This window comes from Nycticebus coucang, chromosome 11, assembly GCF_027406575.1.
Source record: "Nycticebus coucang isolate mNycCou1 chromosome 11, mNycCou1.pri, whole genome shotgun sequence".
Taxonomy (NCBI): Eukaryota; Metazoa; Chordata; class Mammalia; order Primates; family Lorisidae; genus Nycticebus; species Nycticebus coucang.
The window spans coordinates 37408563-37428258 of NC_069790.1; the positions used below are offsets into that span (position 1 = coordinate 37408563).

At 39.5% G+C, this 19696-nt stretch overlaps 1 protein-coding gene across 1 annotated transcript in view; it reads right to left on the minus strand.

Moving 5' to 3' along the window:
- DNAH11 (dynein axonemal heavy chain 11) overlaps window positions 1–19696 on the minus strand; it is a 389834-nt gene that overhangs the window by 317130 nt on the left and 53008 nt on the right. Inside the window, exons 13-18 of the mRNA XM_053553503.1 lie at window positions 14363–14467; window positions 13827–14219; window positions 7818–8150; window positions 7345–7599; window positions 7097–7266; window positions 6681–6903 (exon numbers count right to left, since the gene is read on the minus strand). Of these exons, the coding sequence (XP_053409478.1) occupies window positions 6681–6903; window positions 7097–7266; window positions 7345–7599; window positions 7818–8150; window positions 13827–14219; window positions 14363–14467 (1479 nt within the window). The remainder of the gene's footprint in view (window positions 1–6680; window positions 6904–7096; window positions 7267–7344; window positions 7600–7817; window positions 8151–13826; window positions 14220–14362; window positions 14468–19696) is intronic.

The window sequence follows — 19696 nt, forward strand, 5'->3', positions numbered from 1 at the left end:
CAGGGACTGAACCGCCTTACAGCCCTAATCCTCAGGGACAGAGTGAGACCAGTTTTGGCACACTGGGTAAGTGGATAGCCACTTCAGCAGTGATTCCAGCGACAAGCACTTTCCTGGGAAAGCTTCTGCTTAGCAAGTTTAGAAGTTTAAGTGCCTTTTAAGAGGGCTGAAGAGAGACATAGGGTGTCTACCCTGTGGGATTTGAGAAATCAGTGGAGGCCTCCAGTCATATCAGCATTATGATTAACATCTCATACCACAGAAGACCACCTGTTGCACAGACAAAATTCAACAAGATATATATACTGCTTTGTTTTTGTTTTTTGTTGTTGTTGTTTGTTTTTTGTTTATTTTGATGTTGCTGTTATTGTCTTGTTTTTTAATTTCAAACTTTTCCGAACAGATTTTTCTTTTCTTTCTGCATTTTTCTAGTTTAAATATAATTTCCAATTGCTGCCTTTTTCAATAACTAGAAATTCATTTTTGCTAGTGTTTCTAGCCCTATTATTTGTTTTTTCACCCAATTTTATCCCATAAAGTTTTCTATTTGCTTGTTTTGGTTTGATTTATAGCATTTTTGTCTTTCCTCTCTACTTGGCGGAGGTGGGGTACTGTGTCTGATCAGGTTAGCAAAGAGCTGCTGACCTCAAGGAAAGCACCCAACTGGGCACCCCCAGAGTTGGGGTTTTTGAAGGTTGTGTCAAAGTACCCTACTGTACACCTATCTTGCTCTGTCTCCCTCTTTCTATGGCTCTCTTCTTTTCATCAATATTCCTTTTACCCACTGCCTATCCTTTCTCTATTTTCTTTTTGTTCTTTCCTTCTTTCTTTCATCCCCTCTTGCTCTTCAACCTTCTCATCCTTCTGTCGTGTACCAGAAGGATGAGAAATCTCATCGAAATCTTAGTCCACAGGCACGGGAACTTAAAGAGAAAGAGGAAGTGAAAGGAAAATTAGGGCAAGGAAACAGATAAAAGAAACTACTTGTGAGGAAGAATCAGCAGAAAACTCCAGGCAACACGAAGAACCAGTCCAGAACAACCCCAACAAGGGACCATGAGGTAGCTACTGCAGAGGATTCCACCTAAAAAGAAATGTTAGGAACGGCAGAAAGGGAATTTGGAATACACATGATAAAAACAATGAAGGAAATGATGGAAATAATGAAGGAAATGGCTAATAAAGTGGAAAATAACCAAAAGGAAATCTAAAAACAGAATCAAATAAGAGAGGAACGATATGAAGAATATAAAAAGGATATAGCAGAGCTGAAGGAACTGAAGCAGTCAATTAGGGAACTTAAAGATGCAATGGAAAGTATCAGCAACAGGTTAGACCATGCAGAAGAAAGAATTTCAGAGGTAGAAGACAAAGTTCTTGAGATAACTCAGATAGTAAAAGAGGCAGAAAAGAAGAGAGAGAAAGCAGAACGTTCACTGTCAGAATTATGGGACTTTATGAAGCATTCCAACATACGAGTTATAGGAATCCCAGAAGGGAAAGAAGAATGCCCCAGAGGAATGGAAGCCATACTAGAGAATATTATAAAAGAAAACTTCCCAAATATCACCAAAGATTCTGACACACTGCTTTCAGAGGGATATCGGACCCCAGGTCGCCTCAACTCTAACCCAGCTTCTCCAAGACACATTGTGATGAACCTATCCAAAGTCAAGACAAAAGAAAAGATTCTGCAAGCTGCCAGGAGAAAGCGCCAGTTGACCTACAGGGAAAATCCATCAGAGTGACCACAGACTTCTCTAATGAAACTTTCCAAGCAAGAAGACAATGGTCATCTACCTTTAATCTACTTAAACAGAACAATTTCCAGCCCAGAATTCTGTACCCTGCTAAGCTAAGCTTTAAAATTGATGGAGAAATCAAATCATTTACGGATATACAAACATTGAGGAAATTCACCACAACAAGACCAGCTCTATAGGAAATACTTCAACCTATTCTACACACTGACCATCACAATGGATCAGCAGCAAAGTAAGAACTCAGAAATTAAAGGACAGAACCTAACCTCCACACTGACGCAAAAGATAAAACTAAGCAATGGACTCTCACAAAATAAGATAAATAGAATACTACCACACTTATCAATTATCTCAATAAATGTTAATGGCTTGAATTCCCCACTGAAGAGACATAGATTGGCTGATGGGATTAAAAAACACAAGCTATCCATTTGCTGTCTGCAAGAAACACACCTGGCTTCAAAAGACAAATTAAAACTCCGAGTCAAGGGTTGGAAGACAATTTTTCAGGCAAATGGAATTCAGAAGAAAAGAGGAGTTGCAATCTTATTTTCAGATACATGTGGATTTAAAGCAACTCAAGTCAAAACAGACAAAGATGGTCACTTTATATTGGTCAAGGGAAAAATACAACAAGAAGATGTTTCAATTCTAAATATTTATGCACCCAATTTAAATGCTCCCAGATTCTTGAAACAGACCTTACTCAGTCTGAGCAATATGATATCCGATAATACCATAATAACAGGGGACTTTAACACTCCTCTTACAGAGCTGGACAGATCCACTAAACAGAAATTAAACAAAGATATAAGAGATTTAAATGAGACCCTAGAACAACTGTGCTTGATAGACACATATAGAACACTCCATGCCAAAGATAAAGAATACATATTCTCATCACCCCATGGAACATTCCCCAAAATTGATTATATCCTGGGACACAAAACAATTATCAACAGAATAAAAGAATTGAAATTTTACCTTGTATCTTCTCAGACCATAAGGCACTAAAGGTGGAACTCAACTCTAACAAAAACGTTCGACCCCACCCAAAGGCATGGAAATTAAACAATCCTCTGTTGAATAACAGATGGGTGCAGGAAGAAATAAAACAGGAAATCATTAACTTCCTTGAGCATAACAACAATGAAGACACAAGCTACCAAAACCTGCAAAAGCAGTTTTGAGAGGAAAATTTATCGCTTTAGATGCCTACATTCGAAAAACAGAAAGAGAGCACATCAACAATCTCACAAGAGATCTTATGGAGTTGCAAACAGAAGAACAGTATAAGGCTAATGTCAGTAGAAGAAAAGAAATCTCCAAAATCAAATCAGAGATCAATGAAATTGAAAACAAAAGAATCATTCAGAAAATTAATAAAACGAGGAGTTGGTTTTTTGAAAAAAATGAATAAAATAGATAAACCATTGGCCAGACTAACAAGAAATAGAAAAGTAAAATCTCTAGTAACCTCAATCAGAAATGATAAAGGGGAAATAACAACTGATCCCACAGAGATACAAGAGATCATCTCTGAATACTACCAGAAACTCTATGCTCAGAAATTTGACAATGTGAAGGAAATGGATCAATATTTGGAATCACACCCTCTCCCTAGACTTAGCCAGGAAGAAAGAGAGCTCCTGAACAGACCAATTTCAAGCACTGAGATCAAAGAAACAATAAAAAAATCTTCCAACCAAAAAAATGCCCTGGTCCACACGGCTTCACACCAGAATTCTATCAAACCTTCAAGTAAGAGCTTATTCCTGTACTGCAGAAATTATTCCAAAACAATTCAGGAAGAAGGAATCTTCCTCAACACATTCTATGAAGCAAACATCACCCTGATACCAAAACCAGGAAAAGACCCCAGCCAAAAAGGAGAATTTCAGACCATTCTCACTCATGAATTAGACGCAAAAATTCTCAACAAAATCCTAGCCAATAGACTACAGCTTATCATCAAAAAAGTCATTCATCATGATCAAGTAGGTTTCATCCCAAGGATACAAGGCTGGTTTAACATATGCAAATCCATAAACGTTACCCACCATATTAACAGAGGCAAAAATAAAGATCACATGATCCTCTCAATAGATGCAGAAAAAACATTTGATAAAATCCAGCATCCTTTTCTAATTAGAACACTGAAGAGTATAGGCATAGGTGGCACATTTCTAAAACTGATTGAAGCTATCTATGACAAACCCAGAGTCAATATTTTACTGAATGGAGTAAAACTGAAAACTTTTCCTCTTAAAACTGGAATGAGACAAGGTTGTCCTCTGTCACCTTTACTATTCAACATAGTGCTGGAAGTTCTAGGCAATACAATTAGGCAAGACAAGGAAATAAAGGGAATCCAAATGGGAGCAGAGGAGGTCAAACTCTCCCTATTTGCAGACGACATGATCTTATACTTAGAGAATCCCAAAGACTCAACCACAAGACTCCTGGAAGTCATCAAAAAATACAGTAATGTTTCAGGATATAAAATCAATGTCCACAAGTTAGAAGCCTTTGTATACACCAATAACAGTCAAGATGAGAAGCTAATTAAGGACACAACTCCCTTCGCCGTAGTTTCAAAGAAAATGAAATACCTAGGAATATACCTAGCAAAGGAAGTGAAGGACCTCTATAAAGAAAATTATGAAATCCTCAGAAAGGAAATAGCAGAGGATATTAACAAATGGAAGAACACACAATGCTCAACATTGTTAAAATGTCTATACTTCCCAAAGCAATCTACCTATTCAATGCCATTCCCATCAAAATACCAACATCGTACTTTCAAGATTTGGAAAAAATGATTCTGCGTTTTGTATGGACCAGAAAAAAACCTGTATAGCTAAGGCAGTTCTTAGTAATAAAAAGAAAGCTGGGCTCATCAGCATACCAGATTTTAGTCTGTAGTACAAAGCCATAGTGGTCAAGACAGCATGGTACTGGCACAAAAATAGAGACATAGACACTTGGAATTGAATAGAAAACCAAGAAATGAAACTAACATCTTACAACCACCTAATCTTCGATAAACCAAACAAGAACATACCTTGGGGGAAAGACTCCCTATTGAATAAATGGTGTTGGGAGAACTGGATGTCTACATGTAAAAGACTGAAACTGGACCCACATCTTTCGCCAGTCACAAAAATTGATTCAAGATGGATAAAGGACTTAAATTTAAGGCACAAAACAATAAAAATCCTTAAGGAAAGCATAGGAAAAACACTGAAAGATATTGGCCTGGGGAAAGACTTCATGAAGAAGACTGCCATGGCAATTGCAACAACAACAAAAATAAACAAATGGGACTTCATTAAGCTGAAAAGCTTCTGTACAGCTAAGGAGACAACAACCAAGCAAAGCGAGAACCTACACAATGGGAAAGGATATTTGCATATTTTGAATCAGACAAAAGCTTAATAACTAGGATCTATAGAGAACTCAAATTAATCCACATGAAAAAAGCCAAGAATCCCATATATCAATGGGCAAGAGACATGAATAGAACCTTCTATAAAGAAGACAGACAAATGGCTAACAAACATATGAAAAAATGTTCATCATCCCTATATATTAGAGAAATGCAAATCAAAACAACCCTGAGATATCATCTAACCCCAGTGAGAATGGCCCACATCACAAAATCTCAAAGCTACAGATGCTGGCGTGGATGTGGAGAGAAGGGAACACTTTTACACTGCTGGTGGGACTGCAAACTAGTACAACCTTTCTGGAAGGAAGTATGGAGAAACCTCAAAGCACTCAAGCTAGACCTCCCATTTGATTCTGCAATCCCATTACTGGGCATCTACCCAGAAGGAAAAAAATCCTTTTACTATAAGGACACTTGTACTAGACTGTTTATTGCAGCTCAATTTACAATCGCCAAAATGTGGAAATAGCCTAAATGCCCACCGACCCAGGAATGGATTAACAAGCTGTGGTCTATGTATACCATGGAATACTATTCAGCTATTAAAAAAAAAATGGAGTCTTTACATCCTTCATATTAACCTGGATGGAAGTGGAAGACATTATTCTTAGTAAAGCATCACAAGAATGGAGAAGCATGAATCCTATGTACTCAATTTTGATATGAGGACAATTAATGACAATTAAGATCATGGGGGGGAGGAAGGAAAAGCAGAGAGAGGGAAGGAGGGAAAGGCGTGGGGTCTTGGTTTGTGCCACACCTCCTGGAGGCAAGACATGATTGCAAGAGGGACTTTACCTAACAAATGCAATCAGTGTAACCTGGCTTATTGTACCCTCAATGAATCCCCAACAGTAATAAAAAAAAAAAATGCTTTGGGTGGGGGGAACACAGGATGTACATCCAAATTGAGTTTTATTTATTTATTCTTTATTAACATGTCCATATGTTTCCCAAACTAAAACACTTCTTAACCGACAGTTTTGAATGCAAAAAGTATGGATATATGTGTATGGTATGTGTGAAAGTGATGGTAACCCTGGAACTCAAAAAGGCAACGCAGAGACTCTTCACAACCCAGGTATCTTCTAGGAAGATGACACTGCAGCCCAACGTTACTGGTATTTTGTGATGAAACACACCTATAGTAGAACGTTGACTGGCCTTACTACTTGGGTGACCTTGAGACAGTTATTAATTCTCTATCAGATTTCCTAATCTATAAGATGAAAATATTGTTTACTGTTGTTATAAGGATGGCATAAGAGAGTACCCATAGACTTTACCTAACCATTGCAATCAGTGTAACCTGGCTTATTGTACCCTCAATGAATCCCCAACAATAAAAAAAAAAAAAAAAAAAAATGAAACCTTAAAAAAAAAAAAAAAGAGAGTACCCATAAAGCACTTGGCTAAAGGAGACATACAATTTATGGTAATTTTGACTATTTCACCTCTCCACATACCTCCAGCTGCATATAGACTTGCTCAGGCATCTTCTGACCATAGCTTTCCAAGAGCATGATGGTTTCTTTCAGGGGCTCAAAGAGTTCATCTGTAGCTCTCTGTCGGCTTCTTACAGCCAGAAGATGCCCCATGATGTCAACTAAACCATCGTGATCACCTTCACTTAATTCTCTCTGAAGTCCTGCATCTGTCTCCTTTATAAATCCTTGTAGCTCATTCAGACTATTAAATATATACATACACACACACACAGTTTAGTAAAACATTTAGCAGTATAAGACTTCAGATTCAATCTTATTTTCATTACATACCTAATTAAATATTACTTGTTATCTCTATTATGAAATTGGCAATATTAATATCTCAGTTTTAGAAAGCAGTGTTGTAATTGCAAATACTAAAGTATAAAGGCTACCTGTCAAGGACAAATCTCAAAAGATGCTCCTGAAACATCCAGCTCCATTTCTTAATAATGTTTAACAAGCTCACTTTGAAAGGCTTCATGTCCACCTTGAACCAACTATCGAACACTCGGAAGTCATCAAACTTGCTCATCTGAACATACAAAGCCTCATAAATGTCAATCTGTAATAATAAGAAAAAAAGTGTAGCAACGGAAACAAAAGGCCATTAGCTACATCAAATGCTAAGGGCTTTTCTTGCCTGTTCTTTGAATTGTTTAAGAGTTGGTGGCTGCTCAGGGATTTCTTCGTTTGCGTGAGCATCCATGTCCTCAGACGATACAGTATGACCATACAGAAGAAAATGCTTCATAACCTCAGCTCGGTCATCCACCCAGAGGTAAGCGTAGGCCTCCAGGGTAATTTTGAAATCCAAGACTTTGTCGATGACATCTGCCACTCTCTTCATTATCTCCTGCCGGACTTCTGCCAGGCCTAACATGTTATCCATATCATTCTAAATGAGAGGAAAACCAAGCACTTATACAAACCAAACTTTTTCCAGCAATTATTGGAAACATCACTTTGCCAAGACCATTCTTTCGAGGGAGAAGAATTGGCAAAATAAAAAGTTGTGTTGCTTTTCCAAACTTCTCCCTTCCTGTGACCCCCATTACGCCAAATTATTTCCAAACCATTAATGTCAAAACTAACACCTATTCACAAAGAAAATACCTGATAATTTGCTATTTCCAGATGTGTTGCTATGCGCTTCATCTGAGCAGACATTCTAAAACTATTGCATAGCATTTCTTCAACCAGGTCATAGAGCCCATCTCCAGCTTCTCTGTCTAAAGAAGGTTTAAACACAATCTCAGGGGGCATTAAGATCATTTGTGCTTGAAAAAATGGTGCAGGCTTCAATTGTTTCTCCGTATTCGTCAGAAAGAAATCTAAGTCATGCATGATAGCTTGAAAAAAGCCTTCTACCACGATGTCATCAATGAATTCTACATAAATTTTCCAGGTATCCAGAGAGGGGTCCGCTTTGAAGAGCTTCCTATTTTCCTGAAAACAGAAAAATTTTAACAAATGAACATAAGCAATAATGAGTATAATATTGAAAGTTTTCCATTTAAATGGATCATTTAAAAAAGGACTGCACTGTTGTGCACAGCACAGGAACACTAATAGGCTTCGGTTATAGAACCTTAAGCTAGATGGCAAAGATCTGAGCAGGATTTTGTAATAGTAAGTACACATGAAATACATTCAAAGTGTTTTTTTTTTTTTTTTTTTTTTGAGACACAGCCTCAACCAGTCACCCTGAGTAAAGTGCTGTAGCATCACAGCTCACAGCAACCTCCAACTCCTGGGCTCAAGTGAGTCTCCTGTCTCCACCTCCCAAGTAGCTGGGACTACAGGTGCCTGCTACAACACCATCTATTTTTTGGTTGCAGCTGTCATTGTTGTTTGACTGGCCCGGGCTGGATTCCAACCCACCAGCTCAGGTGTATGTGGCTAGTGCCTTAGCTGCTTGAACCACAGGTGTTGAGCCTCAAAGTCATTTTTTAAAGGAAAGATCAATATGAAAATTGTTATCTTCAAATATAGGCAGGAAATACATTACTTCCTGGTAAATTTTGGAGGCACTACCTGGGGTCTAGTTTTTGTTCTGTCCTAATTCTACCTAGGGTCTAGTTTTTGTTCTGTCCTAATTCTACCTAGGGTCTAGTTTTTGTTCTGGCCTAATTCTAACCTGGTGTCTAGTTTTTGTTCTGTCCCTAATTCTCTGCCCTTGGATTTTGCCTTCCAGGGCCTTATCTGTAAATGAAGAGATTAATCAAACTAGTCCTTTGGAACTGAGGTCCCCAGTATCGGTCTGCGACCTGTCAGGAGCTGGTCACCAGGAGCTGGTCACCAGGCACAGAGCTCTGCTCCTCTCCACAACCCCATCCCCCTCTGTCCATGGAGAAATGGTCTTCCATGAAATGTAGGAACCCAGACACACAGCAGGAGGTGAGCAGCTAAGCAGCTTCCTCTGTACTCACAGCCTCCAACTGCTGCCCACTGCTCTCAGCAGCACCTGAGCTCTGTCTATCACCCCAACTCCTCCATTCATGGAAAAGTATCTTCCATGAAACTGGTCCCTGGTGCCAAAAAGGCTGGGGACTGCTGCTTTAAAGAATCCCATTCTGGAATATCTGAAGATCATCAAGTCAGGGAAGTACTGTGTATTTTATGCCATTCTTGGAAGCTTACAGTGCACCCATCATACTAACGTCCATTGAATTTGGTTTAGCCCAGTTGTTGTAAAATCATATTTAAACATAAGGGAATTTTTATTTATTTTTTGTAAACCATCTATGAGCAGCCTGTGGAATGGTAACTCAGTTCAGAAAGTCCTGCCCTGGTGAAGGCTAAGCTCTTTCTGTGCTGCATCAATAAGAGCCGCTCTACCTTAGCATCTCCTAAGAGCGTGGGTGACAGACAGGCAAAATGGGGCCAGAAGACAGGATGTGGCTAAAGGATTGCTACAGGCTGGGCAAATAGTGTGTTTGGCCTAATGGCACAGATTTGAAAAAGTCAGGCAGGCAACAAGATTGATCCCAGAGAGACTATCTGGGTAGCAAAGGTTGCACAGTCTTATCCACAGTCCTCAACTTCTGAGCCACAACTGGTACTGGTCAGTAGCCTGTTAGGTCAGGCTGCACAGCAGGAGGTAAGCCATGGGCGAGCCAGAGAAGCTTCATCTGTGTTGATAGCTACTCCCCTTTACCCTCACCAATGCCTGACCTCAGCCTCCTGCCAAGTCAGTAGCGGCATTAGATTCTCATAGGAGCATGAATCGGGACCATCTAATTGTAAGGAAACCAGCTCAGGGCTCCCACTGATTCTGCATTACGGTGAGTTGTATAATTATTTCATTATATATTACATGTAATAATAATAGAACTAAAGTACACAACAAACATAATACTCTTCAATCGTCCCTGAATCATCCCCAAATCAATCTGCCCCACCCCGAGCTGTGGAAAAATTATCTTCCATGAAAACAGTCTCTGGCTCCACGCCTGTGGCTCAAGCAGCTAAGGCGCCAGCCACACACACCTGAGCTGGCGAGTTCAAATCCAGCCCAGGCCCGCCAAACAACAATGACGGCTGCAACCAAAAGATAGCCTGGCGTTGTGGTGGGCACCTGTAGTCCCAGCTACTTGGGAGGCAGAGATAGGAGACTTGCTTGAGCCCAGGAGTTGGAGGTTGCTGTGAGCTGTGATGCCATAGCACTCTACGCAGGGTGACAGCTTGAGGCTCTGTCTCAAAAAAAAGAAAAGAAAAGAAAACAGTCTCTGGTGCCAAAAATGGTTGAGGATTGTGGGCCTCTATAGACCAGCCGGCCAATGATCAAAGTAGGAACTGTAGTGCAGAAAAAAGGAGACAGTGGCATAAGAGGTGATTATAAGGCAGACCATACTTTCTGCTTTCTTTGATTATTCTCTACTGTGGATAAATGATTCCAGGATGCAAAGGTGTGTGCTTTATGCAAGAATCAGAACTATAAAGGTGACCCTAGTTCATATTAAGTCAGGAAAGAGTTGAGAGAATACAAGGGGATTTTTACTTTCAAACAAATTTAAGAACGGCTCCCTCTGGGGGATGCTGTTTTGCCCACTACACAGGTAAAATCACTCATATCTGGGTAGTCATGTGACCTGTACCCCAGAGGTTGTGCAGTGTACATCCTAGGAACCTGTACACAGCAGCCCTGGCTCTTTTGTAAGCACTAGAAAGTAAAAGTATAGATCTTAGAGCTGAAAAGGAATCCTTAAAGACCACCTTGTTAGGCTCTTCATTTTAAAGGTATGAAAACATAGCCCTAAAACACTTTCCGAGTCACCCTGGTAGGAGGTGAACAGCCGAGCTAGGACTTGAAAGCAGCCTTCCAGACTTCCCAGGGCAGGGCCTCTCCCAGCAGGTCACAGTTCGAAATACATTTTCACACCAAGAGATCCAGTTCACATCACCACAGTAGCATTTACAAAAAAAAAAAAGGAATTTTCAACACATTAGAGTAAAGGGAAGAAAAAGAAGAGAAGGGAGAGCTTTGGGTCACGGAACAATCTCTCAGTCCCTTCCAGATGCCATCTTCAAGGTTCTGCTCCTCTCTCTTCTCTCTGAATCTTAAACTCTGACGCTGGGCTATTTGCTGACACCTCACAAGCCACACAGGATGTAGCGAGAATCCACTCCTTCCTGTATTTTTATAGCCTTCCCCCAAACCCTGGTTCTCACCAGAAGCCTGAGAACTAGGTTCAAAATCCTGAGCTGATAAGTCAAGAGGGGGAAAAAAATCACATAAAAGGTATAACTCATGAAAACAAATTATCATTTAATTTTCCTTTTAGGCCGGGCATGGTGGCTCACGCCTGTAGTCCCAGCACTGTGGGAGGCCGAGGCGGGTGGATTGCCTGAGCTCAGAGGTTCAAGACCAGTATGAGCAGCAGTGAGCCAGAGTAAGACCCATCTCTACTAACATCAAAAACAGCCGGACGTTGTGGTGGGCGTCTGTAATCCCAGCTACTGGGGAGGCAACGGGAAAGAGAACAGCCAAAGGAAGAACATTAAAAAGAAAAGAAAAGAAACAAACAAACAAAAAAAAGTACTTCAAATGAAGAAAAATGAACAAGCAAGCTGAAATTAAAATAATAATAATAATAATTTTAATTTTAAAGTTGGCTTATATTTCCTCAGGCTCCCTCCATTCTCATATTGAGAACAGCGATTTCAAAGCTTCTTAGTTTCTGACTTAAGGAAAAAAATTAAAAGAATATTAGAAAAATTCCAACCTCATTTTCTGACCCTGCAAAAACTTGTTTTATAATGATTTCTAGTCATGTCTTGTATTGGCCATATTTTCAATGCATTTTAATCAGGATTCATAAATCTTAATGGTTTAAAGTCCCTAGATTAGAGTTTGGGGAGTATGGGTTTTTTTTTACTATCAATAAAATATAACAGGAAAAAACGAATTGTAATCTATCATCTGTCCTCCGTGAGACAGATTCTAAGGCATAAACAGTTGCAGAAATGTTTTAAAAGTCACAGAATAATTCATACCAATCAGGTGAACAACTAGGAATAGTCAATGGAATGACTTAGTTAAGCTACTGTTGAAAAACAAATTGATTTCCAGAGATATACCTTCTTTATCTCAAGGCTACCCACACTGTTGGCAGAGCCTTCAAGGGAGGCTGGGCCTGCCCACACTTTGATTTCAGATTTCTAGCCTCCAGACGAGGAGAGAATAAATTTCTATCATTTTTATGATACCCTGTTTCTGGTACTTTTCAAGGCAGCCCTCGGATGCTAATAAAATAATCAAGGAAGGCAGACACCACGTCTTTGTCCTAGCCAACTACCACCTATGGGGAAAATTAAATCTTTCTTAGCAATTTCAGAAAACTCTGGAAGTCAACAGATACTTTGAAACTCGTATTAATTTTTCACTTTTTATTTTCTTTTTGCTACACATACTCAGTACATCATATCAAGTGTGTCACACTTTACTTTTTGGTCAGAAAATCCGTTACCCTTCAAGGATGCCACCCTGCCCTGGTTTTCCTGGAAAACCTTGGAATCATCCTTGACTTCTCTCACAGCAAAATCTGCTGGCTTCCACCTTCAAAGAATATCTAACTATGAACTGCCACAGCCCACAGAGCAGTCGTGGGATCACCCTGACCCCAGATATCATCACTGCCCACAGGGATTATTCGAGCAGGCCCTGCCTAAGGGCCACCTTGCCTAGCTCCTCCTTGCTTCCCTGTGGCTAGCCCTCAGGTGTGGGGACTCTCCTGTGGGCAAGGCAGAGAGAAAATACAGCAGGGCAAAGGCATTCAGAATGTGAGATTGAGGATATGGGAGAGGCCTACCCTCCTACAAATAGGATAATCAGAGTGGGCCTCAGTGAAAAGGTAAGAAACTCATTGAGCAGAAAGGCTCTGGCTTCTCTTTTCCCTTAGGGTAAAATCCAAAGTCCTCCTAATGACCTCAGGCCTCTGCACCACCCAGACGGCCCTTCCGCTGTCTGCGTGCCTCCTTCCCGGTCAGTTCTCTGAACTGACTCCCTATCCCAGCCACGCTGCTCCATCTAGTACTGATACACTATCTGTTATTTTTCTCTTGCTATCTTCCCTGACTATAGTATAAGCTCCCCGAAACAAAAGACTTCTGAGGAGTTCGCTTGCTTTTATTTTCTTGTTTTCTAGTTTTGTTTTCTCTTAAATTGAAAACCCTACAATACTGCCTATTACAATTTAAAGAACTCAAATCTTTGTTTTAAGGAGGGTAACTATTGCTTCCATCCTTAAGGAGACGGTTGAGAGGATTCCTTAAGATGATGTAAATGAGGTGTTTGGCACCTACGGGGCATTCAACAAACAGTGGTAGCTATTAACAGCATCTGAAAGAGGTTGGACTACAACAAAGATGAAGATTCCACCTCTAGCCTTTCTTTTGCATCAATATAGCTCACATTCTAATCTCTTCCCATCAGGAATGAGAGCAGTGAGGGCTGCAAAAATGACAGGCCTCTAACACAAATTCTCCCACTTTTAAATACTTAGGGAAACCATTTGTGAAGCTCTTTCAGGCTCACTAAGAGAGTCCTACTTTATTCGATTATTTTTGCACCTCTCTAAACAAAAGGAGATCTTCTATGAATTTTGATGCAAAAGCCAATACCTCAACCAAGTCATGGATCTTGTAGCCATCTTCTTGGATTAACTTGTATTTTTTAATAAACAAATCACCCTTGTCCTCCAAAGTCAAGGCCGTCTCTCTTCTGTGCTCTCTCCTGGGAGGGAGCGTACACCCAGCCCAGGCCTTCATGGTCTGCTGGATGACCTTCACGTTGTTCTGCGCCAGCTCGACCCTGCGATCCAGCTCAGAGGTGGCTGCTCTCACACCCTCGATGTAGCCCCAGCAGTCATCTTGCCAGGTCAGCCACGTTGTGGCTGCTGTTAGCTGCTCATCCACAGCCCTCAGCTCTTCTTCAATCAGGGGGTATTCAACTCCCACGAGAGTCTGTTTCAGCTTATTGTACCCTTGCACAAGAAGGTCAAGATTTCCGATGTACTAAGCAAAGAAAAGCCCAGAACAAAAAGTGCCCAATATGTTAACTATTTTCTCTTACAAATAAAACAAATGCCATAGGTTTATGTGTTAATAACTAAAATTTGAAATATTTCTATTCTATTCTAACCTCCAAAACCACAAACCTTTAAAATCGTGTTTCTTTTTTGGAAGATGGCTAAAGCGGAATCTGGTATGTGTGTTTTCTTCAGCATCAAAAGGTATTTCACTTCTCTCAATACAGCCACTAGCTATTGAAAGAAAATCAAAAATTATTTAAGCATAGCATTCTACTTTAACACAAGTTCAAGTTGAAATATGTAAGATCTCATCCAATGATCACTACGCTTCCAAATCATCAAGGTAAATAGGTTTTGTTTCATACGGGTTTTAGGTTTTTTTCATTTTTAAATTATCGTAGATCTATAATAACTGAACATATTTATAAGTATATGTTATATTTTGATGCAAGTACACAATGTGTGATGAAAACCCTACAGGGGTAACCCGACCAGAGTAACTGGGGTATCCATTATCTCAAACACTTACCATTTGTGTTAAGAACATTCTAATTTAACTCTTTTAGTCACTTTAAAATAAACAAAAAGTTATTATTCACTATAGTTGTCTCAAATATGTTTTTTAAAAGCAAAAAAATCTTCCATCCCATAATACCATAAAGGCATCTTAGGAAATTAGTTTCTATGAATTGTTTTTATGAAGTCAGGAGGTAGAGGGAATCCTCACTTCTCTAGTTCACATATCTATGTATGTGTGCTGAGTTTTATTAGCAAAATAAAGCAACACTATTCTTTCTCTGTATTTTAGAGGTATAAAAGAGAATTCAGGTATAGACTACAACTATCAGGCTCAGGGAGGTGAACTTCCCACTCCTTAGGCCTGCATTTGGACAGTCATGAAAGACGACAGGCATCACTAACAGCAAATACACAAGCTTCACCACCTAAAAGCTCAGGGAGAGAGCAGCACCTGTGGCTCAGTGGGTAGGGTGCTGGCCCCATATACCGAGGGTGGCAAGTTCGAACCCTGCCCCTGCAAACTGCAGCAAAAAAAAATAGCTGGGTGTTCTGGCGGGTGCCTGTAGTCTCAGCGACTCAGGAGGCTGAGGCAAGAGAATCACCTAAACCCAGGAGTTGGAGGTTGCTGTGAGCTGTGATGCCACTGCACTCTACCGAGGGCGATAAAGTGAGACTCTGTCTCTAAAAAAAAAAAAAAAAAAAAAAAAACTCAGGGACATTTTTCAGCTACCTTGGTTTTGTATGGAAACTTGAAGATATTCTTTTATGCTTTCCCTTTACTATAAAGCATATTCACAGGTAAATACAAAAGAAAGCTTATTGTGTGCCTCTTATCCAGAAAACTACTAGACTTGGAAATGGGTTGTTTAAAATACATACAAATACATATACACACACACCCGTAACATTTATTAAACATATTCACATATTACAAAAATACTGTTAGGTAATTAGATAGAATCAACAATATTTGATAGCAAAATGACTACAGTTGACAATAAGGAAGAGTATACTTTAAAATATTAATAACTAAAAGAGTGGAATTAAAATGTTCTAACACAAAAAAAATGATAAATGCCTGAGGTCATGGATAGCTCGGTTACTCTGATTTGATTAATTCATATTGTAGGCTGTATCAAACATTACATGTACCCTATAAACATACATATACAATAACTAAATAAATATTACGTACCCATACTAATTCGAAAATTTTAAAAAGGTGCTCAGACCCTCTGAGAGTCAAGGCAACATAAGTTAACATAATAATATACCTTTATTCATCTATTAAATTAGAGGAAAAAGGTAATTTTTCTTTTTTTGAGACAGAATCTCACTTTGTCATCCTCAGTGGAGTGCTGTGGCATCACAGCTCACGGCAACCTCAAACTCTTGGGCTTAAGTGATTCTCTTGCCTCAGCCTCCCAAATTGCTGGGACTATAGGCACCTGCCACAACACCCCACTATTTTTTTTTTTTGAGACAAGGTCTTACTTTGGCTCAGGCTGATCTCAACTTGTGAGCTCAGGCAATCCACTGCCTTGGCCTCCCAAATGCTGGGATTACAGGTATGAGCCACCCTGCCTGGCCCTAGGAAAAGGTAATATTAAGAGTATTGACTTAGAACTAGAGATGGTACATTGTAAACTGGTATATGATTTGAGACATGACTCAATTGTGTATCAAGCTATATAATTGCAGATACTGTGTATATAATCAAGCTATATAATTATATGTATTGTGTATCAAGCTATATAAATTTTTTTCCTTACTTGATTCAAGTAATCTCACTCCTGGTAATCTATTCTAAAGAAATAATCTAAAGGGCGGCGCCTGTGGCTCAGTGAGTAGGGCGCTGGTCCCATATGCCGGAGGTGGCGGGTTCAAACCCAGCCCCGGCCAAAAACCACAAAAAAAAAAAAAAAGAAAAAAGAAATAATCTAAAAATGTAGAAAAAAATAAAAATAAAAGTATTTTTGGAGTGCTTTTAAAAATAATGACAAAAATTGAAAAATAAGTAGCAATTGGAAAGATGACAGACGAATGGCTAACAAACACATGAAAAAATGTTCATCATCTCTATATATTAGAGAAATGCAAATCAAAACAACCCTGAGATATCATCTAACCCCAGTGAGAATGGCCCACATCACAAAATCTCAAAACTGCAGATGCTGGCGTGGATGTGGAGAGAAGGGAACACTTTTACACTGCTGGTGGGACTGCAAACTAGTACAACCTTTCTGAAAGGAAGTATGGAGAAACCTCAAAGCACTCAAGCTAGACCTCCCATTTGATCCTGCAATCCCATTACTGGGCATCTACCCAGAAGGAAAAAAATCCTTTTATCATAAGGACACTTGTACTAGACTGTTTACTGCAGCTCAATTTACAATCGCCAAAATGTGGAAACAGCCTAAATGCCCACCAACCCAGGAATGGATTAACAAGCTGTGGTATATGTATACCATGGTATACTATTCAGCCATTAAAAAAATGGAGACTTTACATCCTTCGTATTAACCTGGATGGACGTGGAAGACATTATTCTTAGTAAAGCATCACAAGAATGGAGAAGCATGAATCCTATGTACTCAATTTTGATATGAGGACAATTAAGGACAATTAAGGTAATGGGGGGGGGAAGCAGAAAGAGGGATGGAGGGAGGGGGGTGGGGCCTTGGTGTGTGTCACACTTTATGGGGGCAAGACATGATTGCAAGAGGGACTTTACCTAACAATTGCAATCAGTGTAACCTGGCTTATTGTACCCTCAATGAATCCCCAACAATAAAAAAAAAAAAGAAAAATAAGTAGCAATTGGAAAATATTAGATAAGCTATTGCATAACCTCTAGATGAAGTATTATATAGACATAAAAATGATTTTTAAGGAATGACATCAGATCACCTATAATGAAAGGTGAAAACAGTGGTATACAAAAATACCTAACTTCTCTATAGAGGGGAGGGTAGTACACATTTTTGTCTTCATAGTTTGTATGGCCTCAGTTTTGCAGCTTCTCAACTTTGTTACTGTCATGTGAACACACTCATAGATGATCTGTACTCAAATGAGCATGGCCGTGTTTCAATAAGACTTTATTTCTGGCGGCGCCTGTGGCTCAGTGAGTGGGGCGCCGGCCCCATATGACGAGGGTGGCGGGTTCAAACCTAGCCCCGGCCAAACTGCAACAACAACAAGAAGAAAAAAAATAGCCGGGCATTGTGGCGGGTGCCTGTAGTCCCAGCTGCTCGGGAGGCTGAGGCAAGAGAATTGCGTAAGCCCAAGAGTTAGAGGTTGCTGTGAGCCGTGTGACGCCATGGCACTCTACCCGAGGGTGGTACAGTGAGACTCTGTCTCTACAAAAAAAAAAGACTTTATTTCCAAAAACAAGGCTGTGAACCATAGTTTGCGGAACTGCTAGCCTAGGAATATATAAACAATAAATTATGTTTACTTTGAATTGTCTAGCACAATTCTGTTGGAACTAGACAAGAGTGGTAACTTTCATTCATTAAAAAAAAAAAAAAAAGAATGAAAGTGCCCTTGGTAGAGTGCCATGGCATCACAGCTCACAGCAACCTCCAGCTCTTGCGCTTAGGCGATTCTCTTGCCTCAGCCTCCCGAGTAGCTGGGACTACAGGCGCCCACCACAATGCCTGGCTATTTTTTTGTTGTTGCAGTTTGGCTGGAGCCGGGTTCGAACTCGCCACCCTCAGTATATGAGGACAGTGCCCTACTCACTAAGCCACAGGCGCTGCCCTGGTAACTTTCATTCTAAAACAGTTATGCCTGTGACTTCAGAAGACTATCTGTGTCCATGAAAACACTTTCTGAGCAACAGTGATAGTAATGATGATGCTAACAACAGCTAAACTCTATTTAGCCCCCTAAAGTTTCTTCTATTTTTCTTCCTAACGATGGATGATGTCCTGATGTTTCACAAATACAATAAAGAAACGTGTGACATGTGATTAGATGTGTGATCAAAGTGCTCTGCTCTTTTAGCTGTGCCATGTGTGTATTTGTTTCCATTTAAACGATCATTTTATAAGTTTAGTATTTCTACATTTTAACCATTTATTAGAAAAGCATTTAAAACAATGTTGTTATTAAAGTTAGTAATGAGTTGAATTTGTATCCTCTTACGGCTCTGGTCAATTAGAGTGCTAAAGCTCAGTCTTAAATGCCATCCCTATACTTGCTATCAGGATCACACACAAAATATCACAAATTAGATAACAATTCAGAAGGAAGATGTAATTGTTGATGGGTGAATTTTTTTCTGTTTTATTAACTTGAACTTTTCCTAAGACTCACACACGTATTTTATTCCATAGTGGCTAAGGTGTTCATGTATTTGCATAGTTTTTTGACAGTAAGATTGAACACTTTCAAAATGTGTACATCTTATATACTGTGTCATATAATCTTATATACACACATATAACTAGTAATAGAGTTTCATTGTTATAAAACATAAGAAAATAAATTTATTGAAAAAAATACATGAAATTTTGCATTGTTACTTTACTTATCAAGTAACAACAAAAGGCCTGTTCAATAAAGATGTTAATCGTGGATATTATTTAACTATTGATATTATTTTTTGTATTCATGTGCTGTTTTATGTTTTTTTCTTTTTTTAGACAGAGTTGCCCCTGACAGAGCAGCATGTGTGTCACAGCTCACAGCAATCTCAAACTCTTGGGCTTAAGCAATTCTCTTGCCTCAGCCTCCCAAGTAGCTGGGACTACAGGCGCCTGCCACAATGCCTGGCTATTTTTTGGTTGTAGTTGTCATTGTTGTTTGACAGGTCCAGGATGGATGGGTTCGAACCTGCCAGCTCTGGTGTATGTGGCTGGCACCCTAGCCAGTGAGCTACAGGCACCAAGTCTGTTTTATGTTTTTTATAAAATTATTTTTAAATTACCATCA